The sequence below is a fragment of the Bufo gargarizans genome, chromosome 4 (assembly GCF_014858855.1).
Source record: "Bufo gargarizans isolate SCDJY-AF-19 chromosome 4, ASM1485885v1, whole genome shotgun sequence".
NCBI classification, from domain to species: Eukaryota; Metazoa; Chordata; class Amphibia; order Anura; family Bufonidae; genus Bufo; species Bufo gargarizans.
Window position 1 is genome coordinate 210,292,897 of NC_058083.1, and position 23,841 is coordinate 210,316,737.

Below are 23,841 nucleotides of genomic sequence, written 5' to 3' on the forward strand. Positions count from 1 at the left end.
AGGTCAATTGAGGGTTAAAAAAAAAATAACTCACGTCCTCCAATTGATCGAGTAGCTGCCGGTCTCCTGTTCTTTCTTCAGGACCTGTGGTGACGTCACTGAGCTAATCACATTGTCCAATCACATGATCCATCGACCATGTGATGTGACGTCACCACAGGTCCTTTAGCCGGCAGCTCTTTTTTAACCCTCAATTGACCTTCTACTAAGCATTCTGTATTAAATAATGCTATTATTTTCCATTCTAACCATGTTATAAGGGAAAATAATACAGTAAATAGACTGTCATCTTAGCAACCATGCGTGAAAATCGCACCGCATCCGCACTTGCTTGCGGATGCTTGCGATTTTCACTCAGCCCCATTCACTTCTATGGGGCCTGCGTTGCGTGATAAACACACAATATAGAGCATGCTGCAATTTTCACGCAACGCATAAGTGATGCGTGAAAATCACCGCTCATGTGCACAGCCCCGTAGAAATGAATGGGTCCGGATTCAGTGCGGGTGCAATATGTTCACCTCGCACATTGCACCCGCATGGAAATCTCGCCCATGTGAACTCAGCCTGAGTGTCAGCATCTATTCTAAGATAAATATGAGGGGGGTGAGATCATTCATGACACAGCTGTCACTACTGACAAACTTTGAAGGGTTTTAGCACCTGACAGGTATCTTGGATGAGCTGCCACTGCCTGCCACATGCTCCCTGCTGAGGTGGACTAGTAGATGACAAAATTGTTTGCAGGTTTCCACTGCGCATACAGATGCTTTATCATGTGCAATGTTGAAATCTAGTGAGTTGGAATGTTGTGGATTTAGCATTGAAAAGGCAGACCGTTTCTCGCCACGTAATAATGGCTGAAATGCAAGGCAGTCTTCTAGACATTGCCAACACTCTGCACAAGCAAGTGTACTTAAAAAAAAAAAGTTTGCATGACTAGGTTAATAACATGCACCTTGTAGGGAGTGTGTCTTATTTCCCCGAGGTTCAGGGCAGCCACAATGTTGTGGTCATTGTCTCTGAGCACTTTGCCCACTTGGAGTTGGCGGAGTGACAGCCAACAGGATGTTTACTGCTTAATGTACTTTAGCAACTGTTCGCTTGTGTGGCTACTCTTGCCCTGGCCGAACACCGCCTGGCAATGCTTGACTTGACACATATGATAGGAAGGAGGGGGAGTGGCAGCGACAATGTGCCCTGCTGCTGTTGAGAATGGGAGTGTGTCCTTGGATGAGGAGGTGGAGGCAGCAGATAAGTGCCTGGTGTGGGAGCCAGGCTGACACAGTTGTGTGGGGGATGGGGTCCAAATTACCTGGCCTTGTTGCTGGGGTGCTGCCTCACTGCTGCTACAAAAAAAAAAACATTGAGCCAGTGGGATGTGAAAAACATGTACTGTTGCCGCAGTAACAGGTGCTCCAAGTGTCCACAGTGGCCTGGAGCTTGCTTCACAGTAAGAATCACAAGGAGCAGCCCATATTCTCCATCATGTAAGAGCAGACTCTGCTAAATGGTTTTTCAGCGACTTCACCACCAGCAACTTGGCCAGACAAGCTAATTGCTCATCGAGAATAGATTTTTTCATGGCCACACATTCCATTATGGATGTCTCACGATGAGGTGGAGGGCGAGGAGTCTTAGTAGGAGAAGAAGAAGCTGATGATGATTACAAGGACACTGTATTGCTTGGGGAAGCGGGTTGGCTGCCACAAAGAAAACCAGGAGAAGGAGGACAGTCTTGTTCTGATTGGGAATGCTGGCCAGTTGTATCTTTCAGTGACGCCACCTCATGTGCTGCAGTATGGAGGTTTTGGATCTGTTAAATAGTTTGGCCTACTGTTTGTGGTGTTTTCACTGTGATTTTAAATGCTACCCTCTGGATTGTAAAATTGTAAAACATGTGTTGTACACTTATTTGCTATTTTTCTCAAAATATATATATTTTTTTAACTGTTTGGAGATGCCCTGATATAGATTTTGGACTAGTATTTCATGTGTTTTCACACATAGATTTCAAACATTACCTTGTGTATTGGAAAACATTGCACACTTGTATTGGTTTTTTTGGCAAAAAAAATCACCTTAACCCCTTAAGGACACAGCCCTATTTCACCTTAAGGACCAGGCCATTTTTTGCAAATCTGACCACTGTCACTTTAAGTGCTGATAACTTTAAAACGCTTTGACTTACCCAGGCCGTTCTGAGATAGTTTTTTCGTCGCATATTGTACTTCATGACACTGCTAAAATTGGGTCAAAAAAGTTAATTTTTTTGCATAAAAAAATACCATATTTACCAAAAATTTTGAAAAATTTGCAAATTTCAAAGTTTCAGTTTCTCTACTTCTGTAATACATAGTAATACCCCCAAAAATTGTGATGACTTTACATTCCCCATATGTCTACTTCATGTTTGTAGCATTTTGGGAATGATATTTTATTTTTTGGGGATGTTACAAGGCTTAGAAGTTTAGAAGCAAATTTTGAAATTTTCAGAAATCTTCAAAATCCCACTTTTTATGGACCAGTTCAGGCTTGAAGTCACTTTGTGAGGCTTACATAATAGAAACCACCCAAAAATGACCCCATTCTAGAAACTACACCCCTCAAGGTATTCAAAACTGTTTTTACAAACTTTGTTAACCCTTTAGGTCTTCCACAACACTTCATGGCAAATGGACATACATTTTTAGAATTTAGATTTTTTGGAAAATTTTCCAATATAATCAATTTTTTCCTGGAAAAAAACAAGGGTTAACTGCCAAACAAAACTCAAAATGGGTTGGCCTGATTCTGTAGTTTGCAGAAACACCCCATATGTGGTCGTAAACTACTGTTTGGCCAAACGGGAGCACGTAGAAAGAGGGGAACGCCATATGGGTTTTGGAAGGCAGATTTTGCAGGACTGGTTTTGTTTATACCATGTCCCATTTAAAGCCCCCTGTTGCACCCCTAGAATAGAAATTTCAAAAAAGTGACTCCATCTAAGAAAGTACACCCCTCAAGGTATTCAAAACTGGGTTTACAAACTTTGTTAACCCTTTAGGTGTTCCACAAGAGTTATTGGCAGATGGAGAAACAATTTAGAAATTTCTATTTTTTGGAAAATTTTCCAATATAATCAATTTTTTCCAGGAGTAAAACAAGGGTTAACTGCCAAACAAAACTCAAAATGGGTTGCCCTGATTCTGTAGTTTGCAAAAACACCCCATATGTGGTCGTAAACTACTGTTTGGCCGAACGGGAGGACATAGAAGGAGGGGAACACCATATGGGTTTTGGAAGGCAGATTTGGCAGGACTGGTTTTGTTTATACCATGTCCCATTTGAAGCCCCCTGTTTCACCCCTAGAATAGAAATTTCAAAAAAGTGACTCCATCTAAGAAAGTACACCCCTCAAGGTATTCAAAACTGGGTTTACAAACTTTGTTAACCCTTTAGGTGTTCCACAAGAGTTATTGGCAGATGGAGAAACAATTTAGAAATTTCTATTTTTTGGAAAATTTTCCAATATAATCAATTTTTTCCAGGAGTAAAACAAGGGTTAACTGCCAAACAAAACTCAAAATGGGTTGCCCTGATTCTGTAGTTTGCAAAAACACCCCATATGTGGTCATAAACTACTGTTTGGCCGAACGGGAGGACATAGAAGGAGGGGAACACCATATGGGTTTTGGAAGGCAGATTTGGCAGGACTGGTTTTGTTTATACCATGTCCCATTTGAAGCCCCCTGTTGCACCCCTAGAATAGAAATTTCAAAAAAGTGACTCCATCTAAGAAAGTACACCCCTCAAGGTATTCAAAACTGGGTTTACAAACTTTGTTAACCCTTTAGGTGTTCCACAAGAGTTAATGGCAGATGGAGAAACAATTTAGAAATTTCTATTTTTTGGAAAATTTTCCATTTTAACCCATTTTTTCCAGCAATAAAGTAAGGGTTAACAGCCAAACAAAACTCAATATGGGTTGCCCTGATTCTGTAGTTTGCAAAAACACCCCATATGTGGTCGTAAACTACTGTTTGGCCAAACGGGAGCACGTAGAAAGAGGGGAACGCCATATGGGTTTTGGAAGGCAGATTTTGCAGGACTGGTTTTGTTTATACCATGTCCCATTTGAAGCCCCCTGTTGCACCCCTAGAATAGAAATTTCAAAAAAGTGACTCCATCTAAGAAAGTACACCCCTCAAGGTATTCAAAACTGGGTTTACAAACTTTGTTAACCCTTTAGGTGTTCCACAAGAGTTAATGGCAGATGGAGAAACAATTTAGAAATTTCTATTTTTTGGAAAATTTTCCATTTTAACCCTTACTTTATTACTGAAAAAAATGGGTTAACAGCCAAACAAAACTCAAAATGGGTTGCCCTGATTCTGTAGTTTGCAGAAACACCCCAAATGTGGTCGTAAACTACTATTTGGCTAAACGGCAGGACATAGAAGAAGGGGAACGCCATACGGTTTTTGGAAGGCAGATCATGCTGGACTGGTTTATTTACACCATGTACCCTTTCAAGCCCCCTGATGCACCCCTAGAGTAGAAACTCCATAAAAGTGACCCCATCTAGGAAACTATGGGATAAGGTGGTTGTTGTTTTGGTACTATTTTAGGGGTAAATATGATTTTTGGTTGCTCTATATTACACTTTTTTGAGGCAAGGTAACAAAAAAATAAAATTCTAAAATTTTTCTACATTTGCTATTTAGTTTTGTGGAACACCTAAAGGGTTAACAAAGTTTATAAAGTAACTTTTGAATACCTTGAGGGGTGTAGTTTCTTAGATGGGGGTCACTTTTTTGGAGTTTCTAGTCTAGGCTACATCAGGGGGGGCTTCTAATGGGACATGGTGTCAAAAAAAAAAAACTGTCCATCAAAATCTGCCTTCCAGAAACCATATGGAGTTCCCTTCGTTCTATGCCCTGCCGTGCGGCTATATAGCCATTTACGACCACATATGGGGTGTTTCTGCAAACTACAGAATCAGGGCCATAAATATTGAGTTTTTTTTGGCTGTCAACCCTTGCTTTATTACTGGAAAAAAAGGATTCAAATGGAAATTTTGCCCAAAAATGGGTGTTTTGGCACCGTTTTTATTTTATATTTTTAACACCGTTCATCCGAGGGGTTTGGTCAAATGTTATTTTTATAGCGACGACTTTTACGCACGCGACGATGCCCAATATGTATGGCTCTCAGACTTTGGAGACACTAAGCAGGCATCCTAAAACTGCGGCCCTCCAGATGTTGTAAAACTACAATTCCCACCATGCCCTGCTGATGGCTGTAGGTTGTCTGGGCATGCTGGGAGTTATAGTTTTACAACATCTGGAGGGCCGCAGTTTGAGGATGCCTGCACTAAAACTAATATTTTTTTGGGGAAAAAAATTTGTTTCTGTGTCTCCAAAGTCTGAGAGACATAGTGTTTTATGTTCTCTAGGGGACTGTTGGAGATTATAAAAATTTAGTACTCCATGGAAGTGTGATACTCCCTGAAGCAATCGATAACGCAGAGGCCCGGATGATCGGGGCAAGTGTCACACTGAGTAGTGGTGTCCTTCCGTATCCCCCTCTTGTGACACACTCTGCATCTTTATTGGGTTCGTCCCTTCTTTCCAGTATGGGGGACCACACCTGGAAAGTGTTGGCCAGGGACGATCCGGGCGCCTCCAGTTCCCGAGGTACTCCGGCCTGCTCTTTCCCGGTCCGAAAAGATCAGGTCTTTGAGGACTGCCTCATAGAATTGGAGGAATGTCCCTGTGCTGCCAGCGCTTCGGGATAGTACAAAAGAGTTGTACATGGCAACCTGCACCATGTAGACCGCAACTTTTTTGTACCATGCCCGGGTTTTGCGCATGGCATTATATGGCTTGAGGACTTGATCAGAGAGATCAACTCCTCCCATATACCGATTGTAGGCGACGATACAATCGGGCTTGAGGACCGTTGCCGTGGTACCTCGCACAGAGACTGGGGTGGTGCTGTTACCGTGGATTGTGGACAGCATAAGGACATCCCTCTTGTCCTTATACCTGACCAGCAACAGGCTTCCACTGGTAAGGGCACGGGTCTCACCCCTGGGGATAGGTACCTGGAGGGGGTGGGCAGGGAGGCCGCGTTGATTTTTCTGCACAGTCCCACAAGCGAACGTGGATCTGGCGGCAAGGGACCTGAACAAGGGAATGCTGGTATAAAAGTTGTCCACGTACAAGTGGTAACCCTTATCCAGCAGTGGGTACATAAGGTCCCACACGAGTTTCCCGGTAACACCCAGAGTGGGGGGACATTCTGGTGGTTGAATCCGGGAATCTCGCCCCTCGTACACACGAAATTTGTAAGTGTACCCTGAGGTACTCTCACAAATTTTGTATAGCTTCACGCCATACCTCGCCCGCTTTGTGGGAATGTATTGGCGGAAACTGAGTCTCCCCTTGAACGCAACGAGAGACTCATCAACCGCGACCTCCCTTCCAGGTACGTAGGCCTGCTGAAATGTGGCCCCAAAGTGATCGATGACCGGCCGTATCTTGTACAGCCGGTCATAGGCAGGATCACTTCGGGGGGGACATGCTGCATTATCGGAATAGACATTTCCGGATGGCCTCAAACCGGGAGCGTGTCATGGCCGTACTGTACAGTGGGGTCTGGTATAGGACGTCCCCACTCCAGTACAGCCTGACACTGGGTTTTTGCACTAGACCCATATGCAGCACGAGGCCCCAAAATGTCCTCATCTCGGCTGCACTGACCGGCGTCCAGCCACCGGGTCTAGCCAAAAATGAGCCCGGGTTTTGAGCGACGAACTGTTGGGCGTACAGATTCGTCTGCTCCACCATCAGATTCACCAGTGGGTTACTGAAAAAAAAACTAAAAAAGTCTATTTCAGTAAACCCCACTGTGGGAATCTGGATTCCAGGATTGCCAGCGAAATCCGGAATCTCAGGCTCAAAGTCCACTGGGGGACACCAGCTAAGTTCATCGGCAGGGGGCTCCGGTGAACTTATTTGGTGGGCCGGGAAACCAGTACGAACCCCAGGGCGGCTCGTACTAGGGTGGGCCACAGGATCCCTAGCATGTGTGGCCCCTGGCTCCGCCTGGCGGCGTCTCCGCTGCCTTGGTGGCTCATCGTCATCCGATGATGATGAGGAGGATGCGGATGACAAAAGGAACGTGGGGTCATCCTCATCCTCACTGGGGCTCTCAGAGTCGGAGGCAATCTGGGCATATGCCTCCTCGGCCGAGAACACCCGACGGGCCATGGGTGTGTGTGTGTGCGTGTGTATGTGCGTGCGTGTAAACCTTTATTCTATGTGCGTGTGTGTGGGGGCACGGGTGTTCACGTACTAAAAAGTCCAGGCAAAAAAAATGGGCAAGTGTTAGAAAAAAAAAAAAAAAAAAGTTCAAACTTGCTGATCAGCGGTTCAACGCTGATCAGCGGTCGGTGGGGTGGTGGGGCGGGCGATGCGCTAACAGTGGACGGACGCTAAAAAGTGCCGGCCAGTCAGCGCACGCAGAAAAAAAAAAAGTGGTGGTGGGGGAAGGGTCTGGTGAGGGGGGGGGGGGTGCTGGTGGTGGGGGGGATGCGGGGGGGGGGGGGGGGCAAGTGGCAGGGGGGTCTGGGGTCTGATAGCTGAAAAAAAAAGTTTTTTTTTTCCTAACTTTTCCCTTCTATCCCTGCCTAAAGGTGCCTCTCCCTCACTGACCCTAACCTACCTGGGTGGCGATGGGTGCAGGAGGGTGATGGATGCCGATTAGGGGGACACAGGAGCTGGTGCTGGACGATGCTGCACGGTCAGGGTGCTGGACAGGAAGAGGAGGGGAGAGAGGAGCGCAGGAAGTTTGAATCTCGCGCCTCTCTCCCCTGCACCAATCAGCACCCTGGACAGCGGCGTTCAGCACCAGGGCCAGCTCCGCCTCTGCAAATCCTCGGACTGCGATTGGTGGTGTAAAATTACGCCACCGATCGCAGTCTTTTTCCGGTTCATCGGGTCACAGGACACCCGAATGGACCGGAAACGCAGAAAACCGCAGGTCTGAATTGCTTTTTCTGCGATCGTCGATGCGGGTGGGTCAAATGACCCCCCCCTGCATTGTTACAGGATGCCGGCTGAATGATTTCAGCCGGCATCCCGTTCCGATTAACCCCCGCGGCGCCGGCATCGCTATTTAAAGCCATGACGTACCGGTACGTCATGTGTCCTTAAGGACTCGGGAAACATGCCGTACCGGTACGTCATGTGTCCTTAAGGGGTTAAACTGTCTGGAAATGCTCCGACAAACAGTATTTCATGTGTTTTAACTGAGATTTCTCCTCTGGATGGTAAAACCCTTGCAAAAAAAAAAAAAAAAAAAAAAAAGCTATATTTCTGTTCAAATGGGGGCAAAAAAGAAATGTTCTTGCAGGTAGCTGCTTTTGAGGTTCTGCAGCAGCTACACACCCAGCCTCAGCTCCTCACGTCACACTCTGGCTGAAAGGTTTTCCTGCTTTTCTTTATTCTAAACAAGTCATCTTCTTTCTGGCCTTCCCCTTCACTGTCCCCGACACTAGAATAGAAGCTTGATTATGACCTCCCTGTCTGCTGTTGTACTGATTGGCTCATCAAGGCTGTCTGTCGACCTTTGAGCCAATAAGGACAAGTCCATTTCCCATACTTCCTCTCAGATTTATGTGAGCATCCTTCTTATTCCTCCCTCATGCTTTTTCCTGACTACATGTGCAGTAAGATGGCACTGTGCACTAGTTTACTGGATTTGTCCAAAGCGAACATGAAAAGCTTTGGGTTCATTTGACGGACAAAACTTTTGAAAATTTGTAATGAACATCCTTACTTGGAAGGCCAGCTTTAAAACATCAAGACCATATATCTAGCTGTTACCTATTCCAAGGTATGAGCAGCTAAATCAACCCTCCCACCCCTCAACTGTTAAGTCCCCTTACCCAAGCCAAATCAGAGCTTGGGAAAAACAGTTAGGTAGTTGAAGCAGTACAACATTGCTTGTGCATCACAATAAAACATGAAATAATACGATTGGCAGATAACAGGGTTAGGATGAGGGGTAGGGTCCTATTGAGGAGGTAGGGATCAATTTATGGATGAAACATTGTAATGTTCTGCTAATAAATGTTTTACCATTTATTGCTTTGAAGAGCTAGTGGGTCTACAGTTGTTTAACTGACTAAAACTTACCGGCTTTTCTCACATGGAAGAACCCCATACAAATCCAAGACGTCTTCCGTCAATGTGCCAGTCTATGTAGAGATAAATTGATGCATGTTATAGTTTGATTTCAGAACTATTGTGGTTTAATATCCATTTAAAGTGAATATGTCACCTGATTTTGGACTATTATCTAGAGTAATAAATGAGTAGTACTGCAGATAAGGAGTCCAGAAAACTATTTTATATTCCTACTGATCCCAGCTACCCTGCTGTCACCATTCAAAGTTGCACTGAAATACACAGACCGGACTGTGTGCTATCATAATGGAGAGGACTCCAATGTATTTCAGTGAAGCTCTGAGTGCTGACAGAGGGGGAATGGGGGGCAGCAGGGAAATAAAAAATAATGATATGGACTCCATATCTGCATTACTACTCATGCATTACTCTAGATAATAGTCTAAAATCAGGGTGACAGACTCACTTTAAAGGGCATCTGTCAGCAGATTTGTACCTATGATACTGGCCGACCTGTTGCATGTGCACTTGGCATCTGTGTTGGTCCCATGTTGATATGTGCCCACATTGCTGAGAAAAATGATGTTCTAATATATGCAAATAAGCCTCTGGGAGCAATGGTGGTGTTACCTATAACGGATCTCCTAGCACCCCGACCGGGTACCTCCGTTGATGGATGCTCCCAATGCTTCCCGAGGACTCTAAGCACTCCGCTCTACACCAAAACCACCACAGGAGCCAGGAACAGCTCTTACAAGAGCTAGTAGTGATAGCCAGGGGAGTATAGAAAATCTTAATCTTCAGCTTATAGCAATCCCCACACACATGAGACGAGGCTCTATGTTGAATGTAAAACAGCAACTCTTTAATGGGTTATTTTTCAGCCTTTTATGCAGGTCTCCTAACAAGGGACACTCCCCCTGGGGCCCTTGTAGAAGACTGTGACAGTTTATATTTTAGCCAATCACATGCATTTACAGTATTGAAACCTTCCCAGCAATTGTACACAAAACCCCCTTCCCTCTGTCTGTAACGCAATCAATAAAATACAATGAGCATTGTATTTGACGCAATTAACTAACACACTGGCATTGTCTGAGACGCAATTAACTAACACACTGGCATTGTCTGACGCAATCAACAAAATACAATTACCAAGCATAATGGGCTAACTTAATCACTACAAGAAAAAAAGTAAAGTTGTCCTTTGGAGGTGAGAACGGTGCAAACGCACCTCTCCCCAAAGTACTGCTTGAAAGCGTAATATGAAAATCAAAGGGGCGGTAACATTTAAAACATGATTTTTATTGATACGACTAAAACATATATAGACCCCTTACAACCATAAACAGACAGACACACTGAGGGTCCTGGGTACATGTGAACCGCTGGAAGGCGGGGCACGGTATACAGGATCCCTTGGGCAAACCCTTATTTGAATTGTGTGGACCCCAAGGGTCAGGAGGAGCCACAACTAGTGCTGGGAAAAACCCCGACGTAATTGTTCTGAATCCCACTTAGAGGACAGGGCAATACATAGTCAGGGTAAAAGAACAAGGATAGATCTTACCGGTATAGAGTCAAACGGTACACATATTCATCAGACTCGGGAAATAACCGGAAATTAAGTTATTTTCCCAGCGCGTGGATTAGGTGTCCCTTTGTAGGGGGGGTCTTCATGGGTGAGGTCATGCGTTGTCAAGGGCCACAGGGAATTGAACTGTCCCTGTTGCACCCTGCTTGACCTACTATGACCCTAATACCCTAACACGGGATCCATGCCCCGCAAGGGGTGGTCCCGTCCGGAACCTTGCACTGGTCTAAGGTCCCTATGAGACCCTGCCAGGGTAGTGAAAAGGGCTCCTAGTATAGTGAAACTAAAATTAAATATAATATAACAGAACCGTAGGTATAGAGAGGGTATGTTCGTGTGTCCCTACGCGTTTCTTCAATTGAACATACTCGGAAATTATAATATAATCAACCCCTTGAATCGTCAGGGGACGGGGGTTGGTTCAGGTGACCGCTGCCTAAATCACTTAGTGTCAGTGATATACTACTGAGCACGGGTACGAAGGACAGACTGAAGTGAGTCACTCAAGGTACTAGGTCTATTTACACTGAGAACATCCTCAAACCGCATAAGGAGATATACTTATGTTGGGCAGTTGGGAGGGAGGTGCTGGCTACCTCTAACTACTCAGTGGTATATGACGTGGTCATTTTATATCTAGAATGCGTATGGCAGAATCCAGGTATATCTGTAACACACAAGAATAAAAGACGCCCTATAAGCTACTGTAGAATAGTAGGTCTACTTAGTAGAAAAGAAAGGCAGACACGATGACCCCCTAATGCCAATGAGTAGATAAACAATGTCCAGGCATATACATGGGGACTCAAATATCATCCAGTGTTTCTACTTACAAACAACCCTAGGTGCGTATGGCATCCATCTGGCTGGACCGACGTCAGTTAGTTTGTATGAGGCCGGTGGCGTCTGGCAGCGCTGTATGGCGCGCTGCTCCTGTTTTTAAATGAGAAGGGGGCGGAAGTAAGTCTGTGCATGCGCGCGCCAGTCCGTAATGGAGGGCGCAGTCTGATGACGAGGCATGGTCGCAGTCTGGTGACATCATGGTCACAGTCTGATGATGCGGCATGCGGCGTTTGTCACGTGAGCGCGCGTCATCAGTCCGGAGTGTTAGAGCCGTCCCCATAGTATCAGCGTCCGTCAGCCGTCATATCTAATTAGTATGCGGAGAAGAACCAATGGGTGGACAGGGCTGGCAGACGCTGGGTGGCCGGGCGCATCAGCACATTCGGAAGGCTAAGTGGGTGGAGCTGTACACGTCAGTAATTCTCAGCTTCCACAGGCCACTCGCATATAATTAAAGAACTTAATTTCTGGTTATTTCCCGAGTCTGATGAATACGTGTACCGTTTGACTCTATACCGGTAAGATCTATCCTTGTTCTTTTACCCTGACTATGTATTGCCCTGTCCTCTAAGTGGGACTCAGGACAATTACGTCAGGGTTTTTCCCAGCACTAGTTGTGGCTCCTCCTGACCCTTGGGGTCCACACTTTAAATAAGGGTTTGCCCAAGGGATCCTGTATACCGTGCCCCGCCTTCCAGCGGTTCACATGTACCCAGGACCCTCAGTGTGTCTGTCTGTTTATGGTTGTAAGGGGTCTATATATGTTTTAGTTGTATCAATAAAAATCATGTTTTAAATGTTACTGCCCCTTTGATTTTCATACTAACTTAATCACTACCAGACAGAACACACACATTTTTCCCAATACACAGAAAACACCTCAAAACCCCACATATCTCCATAATGTATACATCCATGGATAGCTCTGATCTGATTGAACAACATATTCAAAAATCACCCAGATCCAAGCAGGGGTTCCGGAATACTATGAAAGTGACATTTGGCCAGCCGCAAGCATGGCTTTCCTTCCCAAAACAGTTCCACAGATTTAAGCTGTCTTCTCCTTCAAACTTAGTATGGGCCATAATCCTGGGGCAAGAGGCTGGCAACCAGGCCCCTCCAAAACCCAGTGGCGAGGTTGGTTTCGCCACATTACCGATGCAGAGAGAGCTGAGCCCATTGCTCCTAGAGACTCATTTGTGTATATTAAAACTTCACTTTTCTCAGCAATGCGGGCAAATATGAACATGGGACCAACACAGATGACTTCAACTGCCAAGTGCACATGCAACAAGTCAGCTAGTTTCATAGGTACAAATCTGCTGACAGGTGCTCTTTAACATCTTCCTCTTAACACTTTGGATCTATGGACACTTTCAAACAGTCAAAATACAGGTTAATTATCTTATCCAAATGACGACCACATTCTGATTCTACTGAATTAGTGTTAGATGACTATAGGATTGTAAGGTAATGGTTTTGTGAAAATATGAAAGAGCATCCATGTAGTAGAGCTGCAAGCAAAAACAGTTTGGCCTAAAAGTTATATACCTCATACAATATAGACTGTTTATTTTATTTGGGTCAATAATATAATCAATTTTTAACCTCATTATCTCTTGTGTATTCTTTTGCCCTGTAATGCTATAGATATTCTTACTTTTGCTTTTAACAGTTCTAGAACCAACATTAAAAAGCCAATACAATCAACATTTGTCTAACATAAAAAATGAAATAAATACAAATTACAGAACAAAATAAAGTTGCCTGTTTCAAATGCCAAAGTACATTTGCAGCCTGGCAATTAGTGACAATCTGCATGTGGACTTTTTGGCCAGATTGCACCATGTAAGAGTACCCTTAGATTCTTGCACATGAGCAAACCTGTTCTAGCGGTCTGTAAATCCCAGATCTGCAAAACACAGATCCTGGCCGAGTGCTTTCCGCCATATCTTCTCCTGCGTTGAAATATTCTATCCTTGTCCACAAAACAGACAAGAAGAGGACATGTTCTATTTTATTACAGGATGTAGGATGGATTTACGGATGCGGACAGCAAGGGGTCTGCTGTCTGCATCTTTTGCGGCTCTATTGATATGAATGGATCCAAATGAGATCCTCAAAAAACACAGATCGGATGCGGACCAAAACTACAACCGTGTGCATGAGCCCTTAAACTTACCTTATCAAAGCATACAAGATTCAGCTGCCCAGCTAAGTTGATCCTTTGAGGACTGATACAGAAGATTCCCAGTTTCTTCAGCCTTGTTTGACCACACAGAAGACAAAATGTAAGAGATGCTGGGAGTGCTGGGTTTACAGCAATTGTTATTGCCAGAAATGACATTAAAACAATGTCATGAACATTGGCCTAAAGTAAAAAAAAAAAAAAAAGAAGTAATGCTATAGAAAACTTTAAAGTAATGAGTACATCAGATGACAATGTATGCTGAGATGACTTTGTGCAAAAAAAAATTCCAGTGAGATCAACAGGATCTGTTTCCATAAGTGATTTCCATAAGACACTAATAAATCAGCGCCTTATAGGGGTGTTCCTGTTGTGTGAGGTTATTCCCCCATCCACACGGTAGGGGATAATTATTAGATCTGTGGGGTTCCTACTGCTGAGGGAATGGGGAACCAGTACCACATGGAGATCCGTGATATGAACAGAGCTGCCAGTCAGGCATGCATGCTGCTACTCCATTCATTTCTATAGAAGATAGCCCAGGACAGCGCTAAGTGGATAAGTTGAAAACCCCTTTAACAGCACTGTATATTCAGGTACAACAGATTTGTTGCAGAAATTTCTTTGACTATCCCTTTATTGTGAAAGGTGCTTGCAGAAATCCATGTACTTGTTGCTGAATCAAGCCCATCCAGTTGTATAAACAGATTTTCACTCGCAGAAATGTCTGCAACAAATTCACTGTGTGTGACTATACCCTACTACTCTTTATTATTTTATTTTTTTAAGTAAAGAGCAGTATAAAAAAAGAAGTCTAAAGGCTAAAAATAAGAAAGAAAAACAGGAGGGAAGGAAGTATGAGGTAGAAAATGTGTGCATTTTATTCGTTTTGGGCTAAAATCATTTTTTCCAAGGGTGTTTATTAAAAATATTCAGCTAGTCTGTCACAAAGGGTTGTTTGTCTAGCTGTTTTAATTGTACTTTCACTTTGTGCCAGTCATCTAATTACGGTAACCTTATCTCTATTTTTTTATATATATATTTTATTTATAGTGCAAAAAAACATATCCACATAACATTTATAATATTATAAAGTCTAAGATCATCCCCGGCCCACCCCATCTATTCCCCCCCCCCCCCCCCTCCCAACCTTGCAGGAGGAAAAAAAAAAAAAAAAAAAAAAGGTACATATGCATGCATACACATATACACACACATACATACGTGCATATACATATATACACATGCACATACACATACATATACACACATAAAAAAAAAAAAAAAAAAAAAAAAAAAAATATATATATATATAAAAAAAAAAAAAAAAATAAATAAATAAATGAAATCCAAATTAATTAACCATATCCCAGTCTTCCCACAGTTTACCCCATTTTAAATAGGATCCTCTTTGTTTATACAGAATCCTCTCATAGCTTTTCACTTTCTCTACCAAGGCCAGCCAATTGCTGCAATCTGGAGCGGAGGAACTAAACCATAACCTGGAAACAAGAAGCCTGGCCAAGAACATAACCTTAATCAATAATTTACGTTTTATGGGCTGATAATTAACCTCCGATAAGTCTCCCAAGACCCATATCCTGGGAGACAGAGGAACAGCAATGTTGAGTTTACGAGCCAGAGTGGTCTGGACCGATCTCCAATAGCTGCCCACCATTGGGCAGTCCCAAAACAGGTGTAAGTGGTCTGCCTCGGAGTCGCCACAGCGTGGGCAATCGGAGGAGGCTCTAAGTCCTCTTCTATATAACCACATAGGTGTCACATATATTTTGTGCAAAATGTTAAATTGTACAACAGTGTGATTAAAATTGTGTGAAACATATTTTAAACTTTCCCCTATGTTCTCCCAATCTGGGGGACCCACCTCTAAAAGTAACGAAGACCAGGACTTCTGTCCTGGTGAAAGAAGACCCAAAAAAAAATGTTTCATTAAGTGTCTATAGCAATGTGATATTTTAATTTTCGTGGCGGGTTTCTTAATAATTAAATCGTGTAAAAATTCAGGAGTATCTATAAGAAAAAGGTGACTATTCAAAGTACTAGAAAGTGCAGACCTCAATTGAAAATATGCGTACCAGGCCACCTCACTCAGATTAGCCCTTTGCCCCAATTCCATCGAGGACAGAATTTGTCCACCACTAACCACCTGATGTAAGTACTCAACATTCCTAGTCCTCCAATACTGGCAGCAATTCAAGTCCCTTAAATTCAAAAGCTTTGGATTATGCCATAGTGGGGTACATATAAGTGATGCCTTAACTCCACACCAGCTCCTAATAACCCGCCAGGTCTTTATAGCCATTCTGCAGAAAAGTGTATGCCCGGTCTGTATATTTGATAAATAGTCGGACTCCAATACAGTAAGGAAATCCGTAAAACCTGAGTCTTTCACCACTTTACTGCAAAAGCTGCTATTTTCCCAGTCCTTAAAAAGGCAGAGTTGAGAGGCCATAAAGTAACCCCTAAAATAGGGGAGATTAAGGCCTCCCTGGTTATAAGGCATGGAGAAATAAAGCGCCTTCAATCTAACACGCTTCCTCCCCCATAATAGATCGTTAAGCATCCGCTCTATCAATCTAAAATACTTATCTGCGATCCATACAGGTGAGTTGCGCAGGACATAAAGAACCTGGGGAAGTACTACCATTTTTATTAGAGAAATTCTATCAGCTCTTGTATGCAGAATTTTTTGCCATATCTTGATTTTAGCCCTCAACTTTATCAGCAGGGCAATCAAGTTAAGTTGTAGATATTCCTGAGGTTTGGCAGAAACTGAAATCCCCAGGTACTTTATTGATTCAGAGACTGTTAACTGGTTATCCCAATCGCCTCGCAGCTCGTCTATAGGGAGGAGAACAGTCTTCTCCCAATTGATCTCCAGGCCAGACGGAGCAGAGAAAGAACCAACCAAATTCATTATACGAGGGAGAGTGGTTTCTGTTTGATGAAGAAAAACCAAGATATCATCTGCGTAAAGAGATACACGGTCATACTTCCCCATTATACCGAAGCCGGCCACCTGCAGATCCTGCCTTATACTGGCTGCTAAAGGTTCAATATAAATATTGAACAAAAGAGGGGAGAGAGGACATCCTTGACGGGTGCCTCTTCCTAAGGTGAAGCTCTCTGTAATCGTGTCGTTAATCCTGATCCTAGCAGCTGGGGAGCTATATAATAACTGAACCATCGCCATAAATCTAGGGCCAAAGCCCATTTTTTTCATCACCTCCCAGAGAAAAGTCCACTCCACCCTGTCGAAGGCTTTGGTGGCATCCAACGACAGGATGGAGCGGGCGCCGCACCCCGGGGACTGAATATTCATAAATAGCCTGTGCAGGTTGTGATGGGTACCCCTTTTGGGCATAAAACCATTTTGGTCTGGGTGGATAATAGTGGATATGACCCGTGAAAGCCTCCTAGCCAAAACTTTGGATAATAACTTAGCGTCTGTGTTTAGTAGCGAAATTGGTCTATAAGAGCTCATTTCTATCGGGTCCTTGTCCTTTTTAGGAATTAAAACGATAAGAGCCTCCATCATAGTACATGGTAAGCTCCCTGCCTGTGTTGCCTGGGAGAAGACCTCTAACAGCTGAGGGAAAATCACATCGCTGTACTTGCGGTAGACCTCATATGGAAGACCATCCATACCTGGCGACGAATTCCCCGAGACAGATCCCAAAGCCTCCTGGAGCTCCGAAAGAGACAACTCCTCTTCCAGATATTCTATTTGGGCTTCGTTTAGAGTAGAAAGTGAAATCCTCTCCAGGAACCGCGTCGCCAGGTCGGGTGACAGGCCAGAAGGCGGACTGTATGTCTGAATAAAATATTGTAGAAAAGTGTCCCTGATTCCTTCTGGATCTGTTATAATTTCCCCCGCTATATTACGAATAGCGACAATAGATTGATTTTTCTTGTCTTGTTGTGTGATTATCCTAGCTAGCAGCCTACCAGGACGTCCAGACTCCGAAAAATATTTTAAGCCCTTGAAAAATACTCTATGATTTGCTTTCTCTATTATATATTTTTCCAAGGAGCAACTGGCCCTCTGCATCTCTTCCCTGTTATACTCAGTAGGTTGACTGGAAAATCGCTCAGTTGTGTCTGCAGCAGCCTTGGCCAGTTCCTCCTCTTTTTTTTTAAATGTTCTCTTTACTGCCGCAATCTCGCTTATAAAGACCCCCCCTCAGATATGCTTTCAGGGCATCCCATACTATACGGTAACCTTATCTCTAAATTACTAAAAGGTCATAACTAGTTTTGAGTGAATTGAAGTGAAACATAATGACTTTGATCCGAATTTCATGAAAAATGTAATTTGCCACAAAGCCGAATTTCTTCAAGCTTTGTGGCATTTGTAATTTTTCCTGAAATGGCGGTAAAAAAAAAAAAAAAAAGTTTCTCACCTCATCTATTTGATTGCAGAGAGGCCTCCCCACAAGCAAATGGATGAAGGGAGTATGTATTTTTTTTACCACATATTTTTTACCACTGAAAAGCCACAATGTTAATGTCAGATGCAGCTATCTGAGATGAACGTAGCATCCGAGGGATTCAATGACAGAAGGTGGAGTGATCGTCGTTCCCCGTCATTGCCCCCATTACATACAATGGAATGTGCTTCGTGACTAAGTAATTCGTAATGAATAGATTTTTTTTGCAAAATTTGGTGAAGCAGCCAAATCAAATTTTTAATAACTTTGCTCATCTCTACTACAAGAAAATTTAGACAAGCACATTCGCAGGTGCACATCTATAAATCGAGCATGCAGAAAGCAAAAAAAAAAAAATTTGTATTTTTTATTTTTTTTTAAGTATCCATATCCTTTACAGTTATTAAAGCTATCAGCTTTGTTTAACAAGTGAGGACTTTTTAGTTGGCTTGTGAAGTTAACCGGATAGACCATTTTTTCTTTCAACCACCATTGAAATATTTTAGCCATGAGCTCCAGACTTTTAAAAACTCATCATGTGTTTGGTTCTGCTAATTGGTCCATTCCTTTCAGCTGACAAATTTGACTATCTCAGTCTAATGTATGTCAGTTTGGGGGTTTAGAAGCATGGTAAGAGGATTAAGTATTTTGCCACATCAATGAGACATATAACTAGTATTTTATTAGACAGGTGGAAGATGGGCTATCATTTCAATGGATATTTGTATATTAGAATAACATACTTTGTTTATAAGACATTCTGTTGCAGTCCAGAAGGGTCTCGCCAGGTGAAAGTGCCGCCAAATATGAGATAAAATCCCTATAAGTAATGAGCCAATTTCTTGAAATTTTATTCAGATTTGATTAGGTCGAAATGGTTGGGCAATTCGATTTAAACCCAAATAAATTGAACTCAAAGGTGCTCCAAGTGACCTAAAACCATGATGACGACACTCTGGGGTCTCATGGGACGGAATGCAGCTAATTTCAAGCACTTTAATGCTAAACCAACATAAATACTCTTAAAGTGATACCATCAAATATGGCTGCAGATAAATGCACAGTTGCTGGTGGCAACAACAACAAAAAATTAACTGCACTGCAGGATTTTAATATGCAAAAAATTGGTCTAAAAAAGGATCTCAATTTCAAACGCCAGATGGTGTGATCATGCAATATTTCCTTTTAGTCTTTACTAATGGCTGATGCAATTTTTGGAAATTCCCCCAAATAAAACCCTTAATTTGGAGTTGGTTTGAATTTTTAGAAATTTTGGATCAAATTGAATCTGTTTGAAATCAATTTGTTATTCCCTATACTTGTTTGATACGTATCTCCAACATACTTTCCACCAAATGGAAGTGCATCTTATAAAGCAAATACTAATGAGCGTACCCCTTATGTAAGAGCGTATTTGTATGCTGAAGGTGCAGGGAACAGTGAAATTAGCGCTGTTAGCGCTGGCTGTACTCACCACTCCTTGTACTGCACCATGTTCTAACTGTGTCCACAATGTGTAGGTATGCTGGAACCAAAATTGTTGTCCTGACACTATACAAATGTGTAATCTATAGTCTAAATGTACACAATACTGTGTAAACTGAATGTATGAACCAAATGTGACCTCTGTTATACTTGTTACCCAACTTTACCAAACTGTTGGACTTCAAAATTTGTTACTTGGTTTTTGTACATTCGCTGCTGACTTATGTAAAGTGGATATACATCAGGACAAACAGGAGGCTGGTGCCCCCGACCCTCTGGGTGCCCCCCGAGACACAGGAACATTAACAACTCTATGCAATAGTGTCAATATTTCCTTTCAGGGTTACAAGAAAGCTGGTTAACATAGAATATAGAACTGTAAGAGGGATTGCTAAATACAAAATATACCTAGATAAATCTCCATTCTGTCTCCCAAGTTATGGGATAGTAGCCCATATTTAGTAGCGCTCACTAGTATTCGTTTTATAAGACGCACAGCCATTTTCCCCCTACTTTCGGGGGGGGGGGGGGGGGGGAGTGTGTCTTATAAAGTGAAAAAAAAAACATCAGTTTTCTGAGCAGATCTCAATGTGGTGAAGCTATAGTACATAGAGCATGTGATATGTAGATGCTAGGACACAACTCTGCCCTCAGCATGTCCAGTCCTGTCAATCAAGGAGAGGGGTGTGTGTGCAGAGCACAGGGGGTGTTACAAAACAAAGTGCTTAAAGGGTTCAGCCCTGCCTCCTGGTGCCCCAACCTGCTCATTTGTATATGAATAAAAATACAGGTAGCTGTATAGCATACAGACAAAATAAATTATTTTTTACCTGTTTAGGGGTTTATGTTTACTGACCTTTCACTGAAGTCAAAGTATTTTCAATAGCTTATCAGGCAGTTTAGCAGATTCTAATTATACACACCAAGCTAAGCTTTCTGGCGAAGCAATGTCTAAGCATCTCTGGAGATGGAGGTTTTTTTAAAATAAATTTCAGTCTTCAGACCATCTATCAACTTTTTCTGCATTAGTAGTTTAAAGTGACACAGTACTTCAATTAAACTTTTCAAATATTATAGGGACATAATTTAAAAGTTTAGATTGGTCCAGAATGGATGGACAGAAGAAGTCGATTAGCACATTCTCTGTCTTCACTGCAGAAGAGGAAGCAAGACTCAATAGAAAGTCTGTAGGCCTGTCTCATTGCCATTTCATGCAGCATGGAGATAAAGCATGCTAACAGCATGCCTCTCTCCCCTCTTTTAAGAGATCGATGGGGGGGTCTCAGTGCTCAGACCTCTCTAACTACTCCCCTCCCCAATTGCTCTAAACTCTTAATATGTCCCTAAGGCCTCATGCACACGACCGTTTCGTTTTTTGCGGTCCTTAAATTGCGGATCTGCAAAACACGGAAGCCGCCCGTGTGCCTTCTGCAATTTGCCCATTGTAGAAATGCCTATTCTTGTCCGCAAAACGGACAAGAATAGGACATGTTATGTTATTTTAGCGAGGCTACGTAATGGAGCAACGGATGCGGACATTAAAAGGAATGCGGACCAGAACAACGGGCCTCAAACATATTAAAAGTTTAGTGGAAGTATTGTCAGATGACCGTCTTCCTTCTACTGGATGTGTCGGGGGCGACCCATGTTATACTACGGGGGTATGCAGTGTCCGACTCAAGTGACTGTGGGCCCCGCAAACGTGTTTTTATCATGTATTAATGTCATGTGATATGCCTGTATTTTGTATTTTATCTCCTGTCATATTCTCCATGTCACAATGTGATTCCATATGTAAATATCCTTTACACAGGCCTAGTCAGGGTGCACTACACTTGTTTCTCCACAAGATGGAGCAGTGTCAGTGTGTATATATAGCTTAGCTCAGACCTAAGTTGGGCTGTGCAGAACTGTGCAGTTCAGTTGCTGGTTGAGGTCAATCCAAACCAGTTCAGAAGAGCTCAGGTCAATCCAAGTGAGAGTTCAGTTGGAAGCAGTTCTCTCATGAGCCTACAAGAAAGCAACAGCCGTGTAGCTAAATATCTGGAGGGAGGTTTCTTCCTAGCCTCTCTACTCTGTCCCTGTCAGCTCCATAGCCCAGGGTTAAGGCCTTCAAGTATTCTACCTAGAGGTGAGAAATCCACTCCTATAGATCGCTTTTCCAGGGTGACCAATGTCTAAACTGCATGCAGCCGAGTATTTAAGGAATTATCATGTTTATGCAAGACAAAGGATTAGCAAGATAGTCATTACCTGAGGAGTTATTAGGCAACTTTGTAGTAGGTGTAGGAGATATAGTAAAGGTAGTAGTGGCTACACTTGGTGAGTGGATATATATAGGTGCTAACTCCACAACCCGCCCAAGGTTGTAGCAAGAAGATTCATTTGTTGTGTATAGATGGAGAGCACACAAAATATCTGGGGCAATGTGGACTGAACAATAAATATTTATTAATATTTAGAAAACCTATTTATCCATAGATAGATAGATACAAAATCAGCAATCCATACCATAAGGGATACATATTAAAACCAGAGTCATATAAATGCAGAATAAATATGATACTTCAATAATTGCACTTGGTTATAAGTGAACAGATTGTTCATATAAAGCAGCGTATCTGTAAAGAAAATGTCCTGCTCAGCAGATCCACACCTCTTCAAGATCTCATATGAAAGCACCTGTTTTCCTCACAATTTTAACAGCACTCCGTGGTTCACTTTTCACACCCAAACTTGTTATAATGCGGACACATACTCCGCGCTGAAAGATCCAACGCCGACTCCTCAGTCCAGCAGTGAAACTCCAATTGTTCAGCCACAACACCCACCGGACCGGTAATGTACACAAACATCTGAGTGAATGTGTCCGCATTATAACAAGTTTGGGTGTGAAAAGTGAACCTCGGAGCGCTGTTAAAATTGTGAAGAAAACAGGTGCTTTCATTTGAGATTGTTGTATTTTTGTGCACTGCAATAATTGAAATTGGCGCTGTGTGTGAACAGGACTTGCAAAACCCTGCTTTATTGTGGATTGTCTATTGTGAATGAGCCCCAACTTTTTATTGCTTCTATTGGCCAAGGTACTGTTAAAACTGCTTAAAGACTGTCTGGATGTATTGCTCTATTCTTCTACAACAAAACCTGCAAAATTGTGGATTTTTGAAAAGTCAGTAGCGCTGCTTGCTGTATTTGAATGGACTGTTTTGTACTTAAAATGGCCGCCGAAGGACTTGTAATTGTTTGCTGCGCCATCACTGAGCAGCTTGGCGGTAAAAACTAAATACACTCCCCCCTAAAAGCGAAACAACTTGGCGCCTCTGCATTTGAAAAAAAAAACCTGTAGAAATATTTCTGCTGCACCACAGACCAAGCCTCATTTGCATGGATTACAATATGTGCACTGCCTCCCCTATGCTGGATTACCTAGGGGGCGTGCCAGAAAGGGAGGAAGTCTGACTGAGCAATAGAAAGGAGTGTTGCATGTCCTGATTTCTGAAAGTATGCCGGAGACTGCGCTCCCAGGAATGACGTGAACCTGAGCAGTGCACAAGACTCCAGCACCTGCCGATGCACAGCTCGGAGCCGCAGTACTTAAAATGGGTGAGCCACCAGCTTACTGTCGAGGACCGGAGAGGCCGCCCTGCCCCTGCCTAAATTTGAATAAAGGCCGAATCCCTTATGGCCTACTTGAACGCAGGAGATACGTGCCGCTGCGGTACGCAAGACGACTCAAGCCAAGATATACTTCAAAGAAGTTGCTAAAGCCATCCATGTGGACCCAAGAGAATGTCAGCCTGGAACAGAGGTCGGGCACTGTAATCACCTTCGACAAGGATCGTGGGTTCGACTTCATAAAAGATCTTACCACTGGCCATGATCTATTCGTAAACCGCAGATCGGTGAAGCAGAGCTACTTGCCGGGATACATGCACAATCTCCGAGAAGGTGAGCCCGTTGAATTTACCCCTGCGGAGGGCCGGAGAGGTCCCTACGCCACAGATGTGACGCGCCCGCGGCCTAAGTCTGAAAACTGGGAGGACGAGTAAGCCGATCCATAACACGTATCAAGAGAAAGCCACCTTTATTGAAACCAACATTTTC

At 43.1% G+C, this 23,841-nt stretch overlaps 1 protein-coding gene across 2 annotated transcripts in view; it reads right to left on the minus strand.

Moving 5' to 3' along the window:
* LOC122933689 (probable cation-transporting ATPase 13A4) overlaps window positions 1-23,841 on the minus strand; it is a 322,029-nt gene that overhangs the window by 144,937 nt on the left and 153,251 nt on the right. For both annotated transcript variants that reach the window (XM_044288647.1, XM_044288646.1), the window contains exons 12-13: window positions 13,796-13,984; window positions 9,186-9,247 (exon numbers count right to left, since the gene is read on the minus strand). In XM_044288647.1, the coding sequence (XP_044144582.1) occupies window positions 9,186-9,247; window positions 13,796-13,984 (251 nt within the window). The remainder of the gene's footprint in view (window positions 1-9,185; window positions 9,248-13,795; window positions 13,985-23,841) is intronic.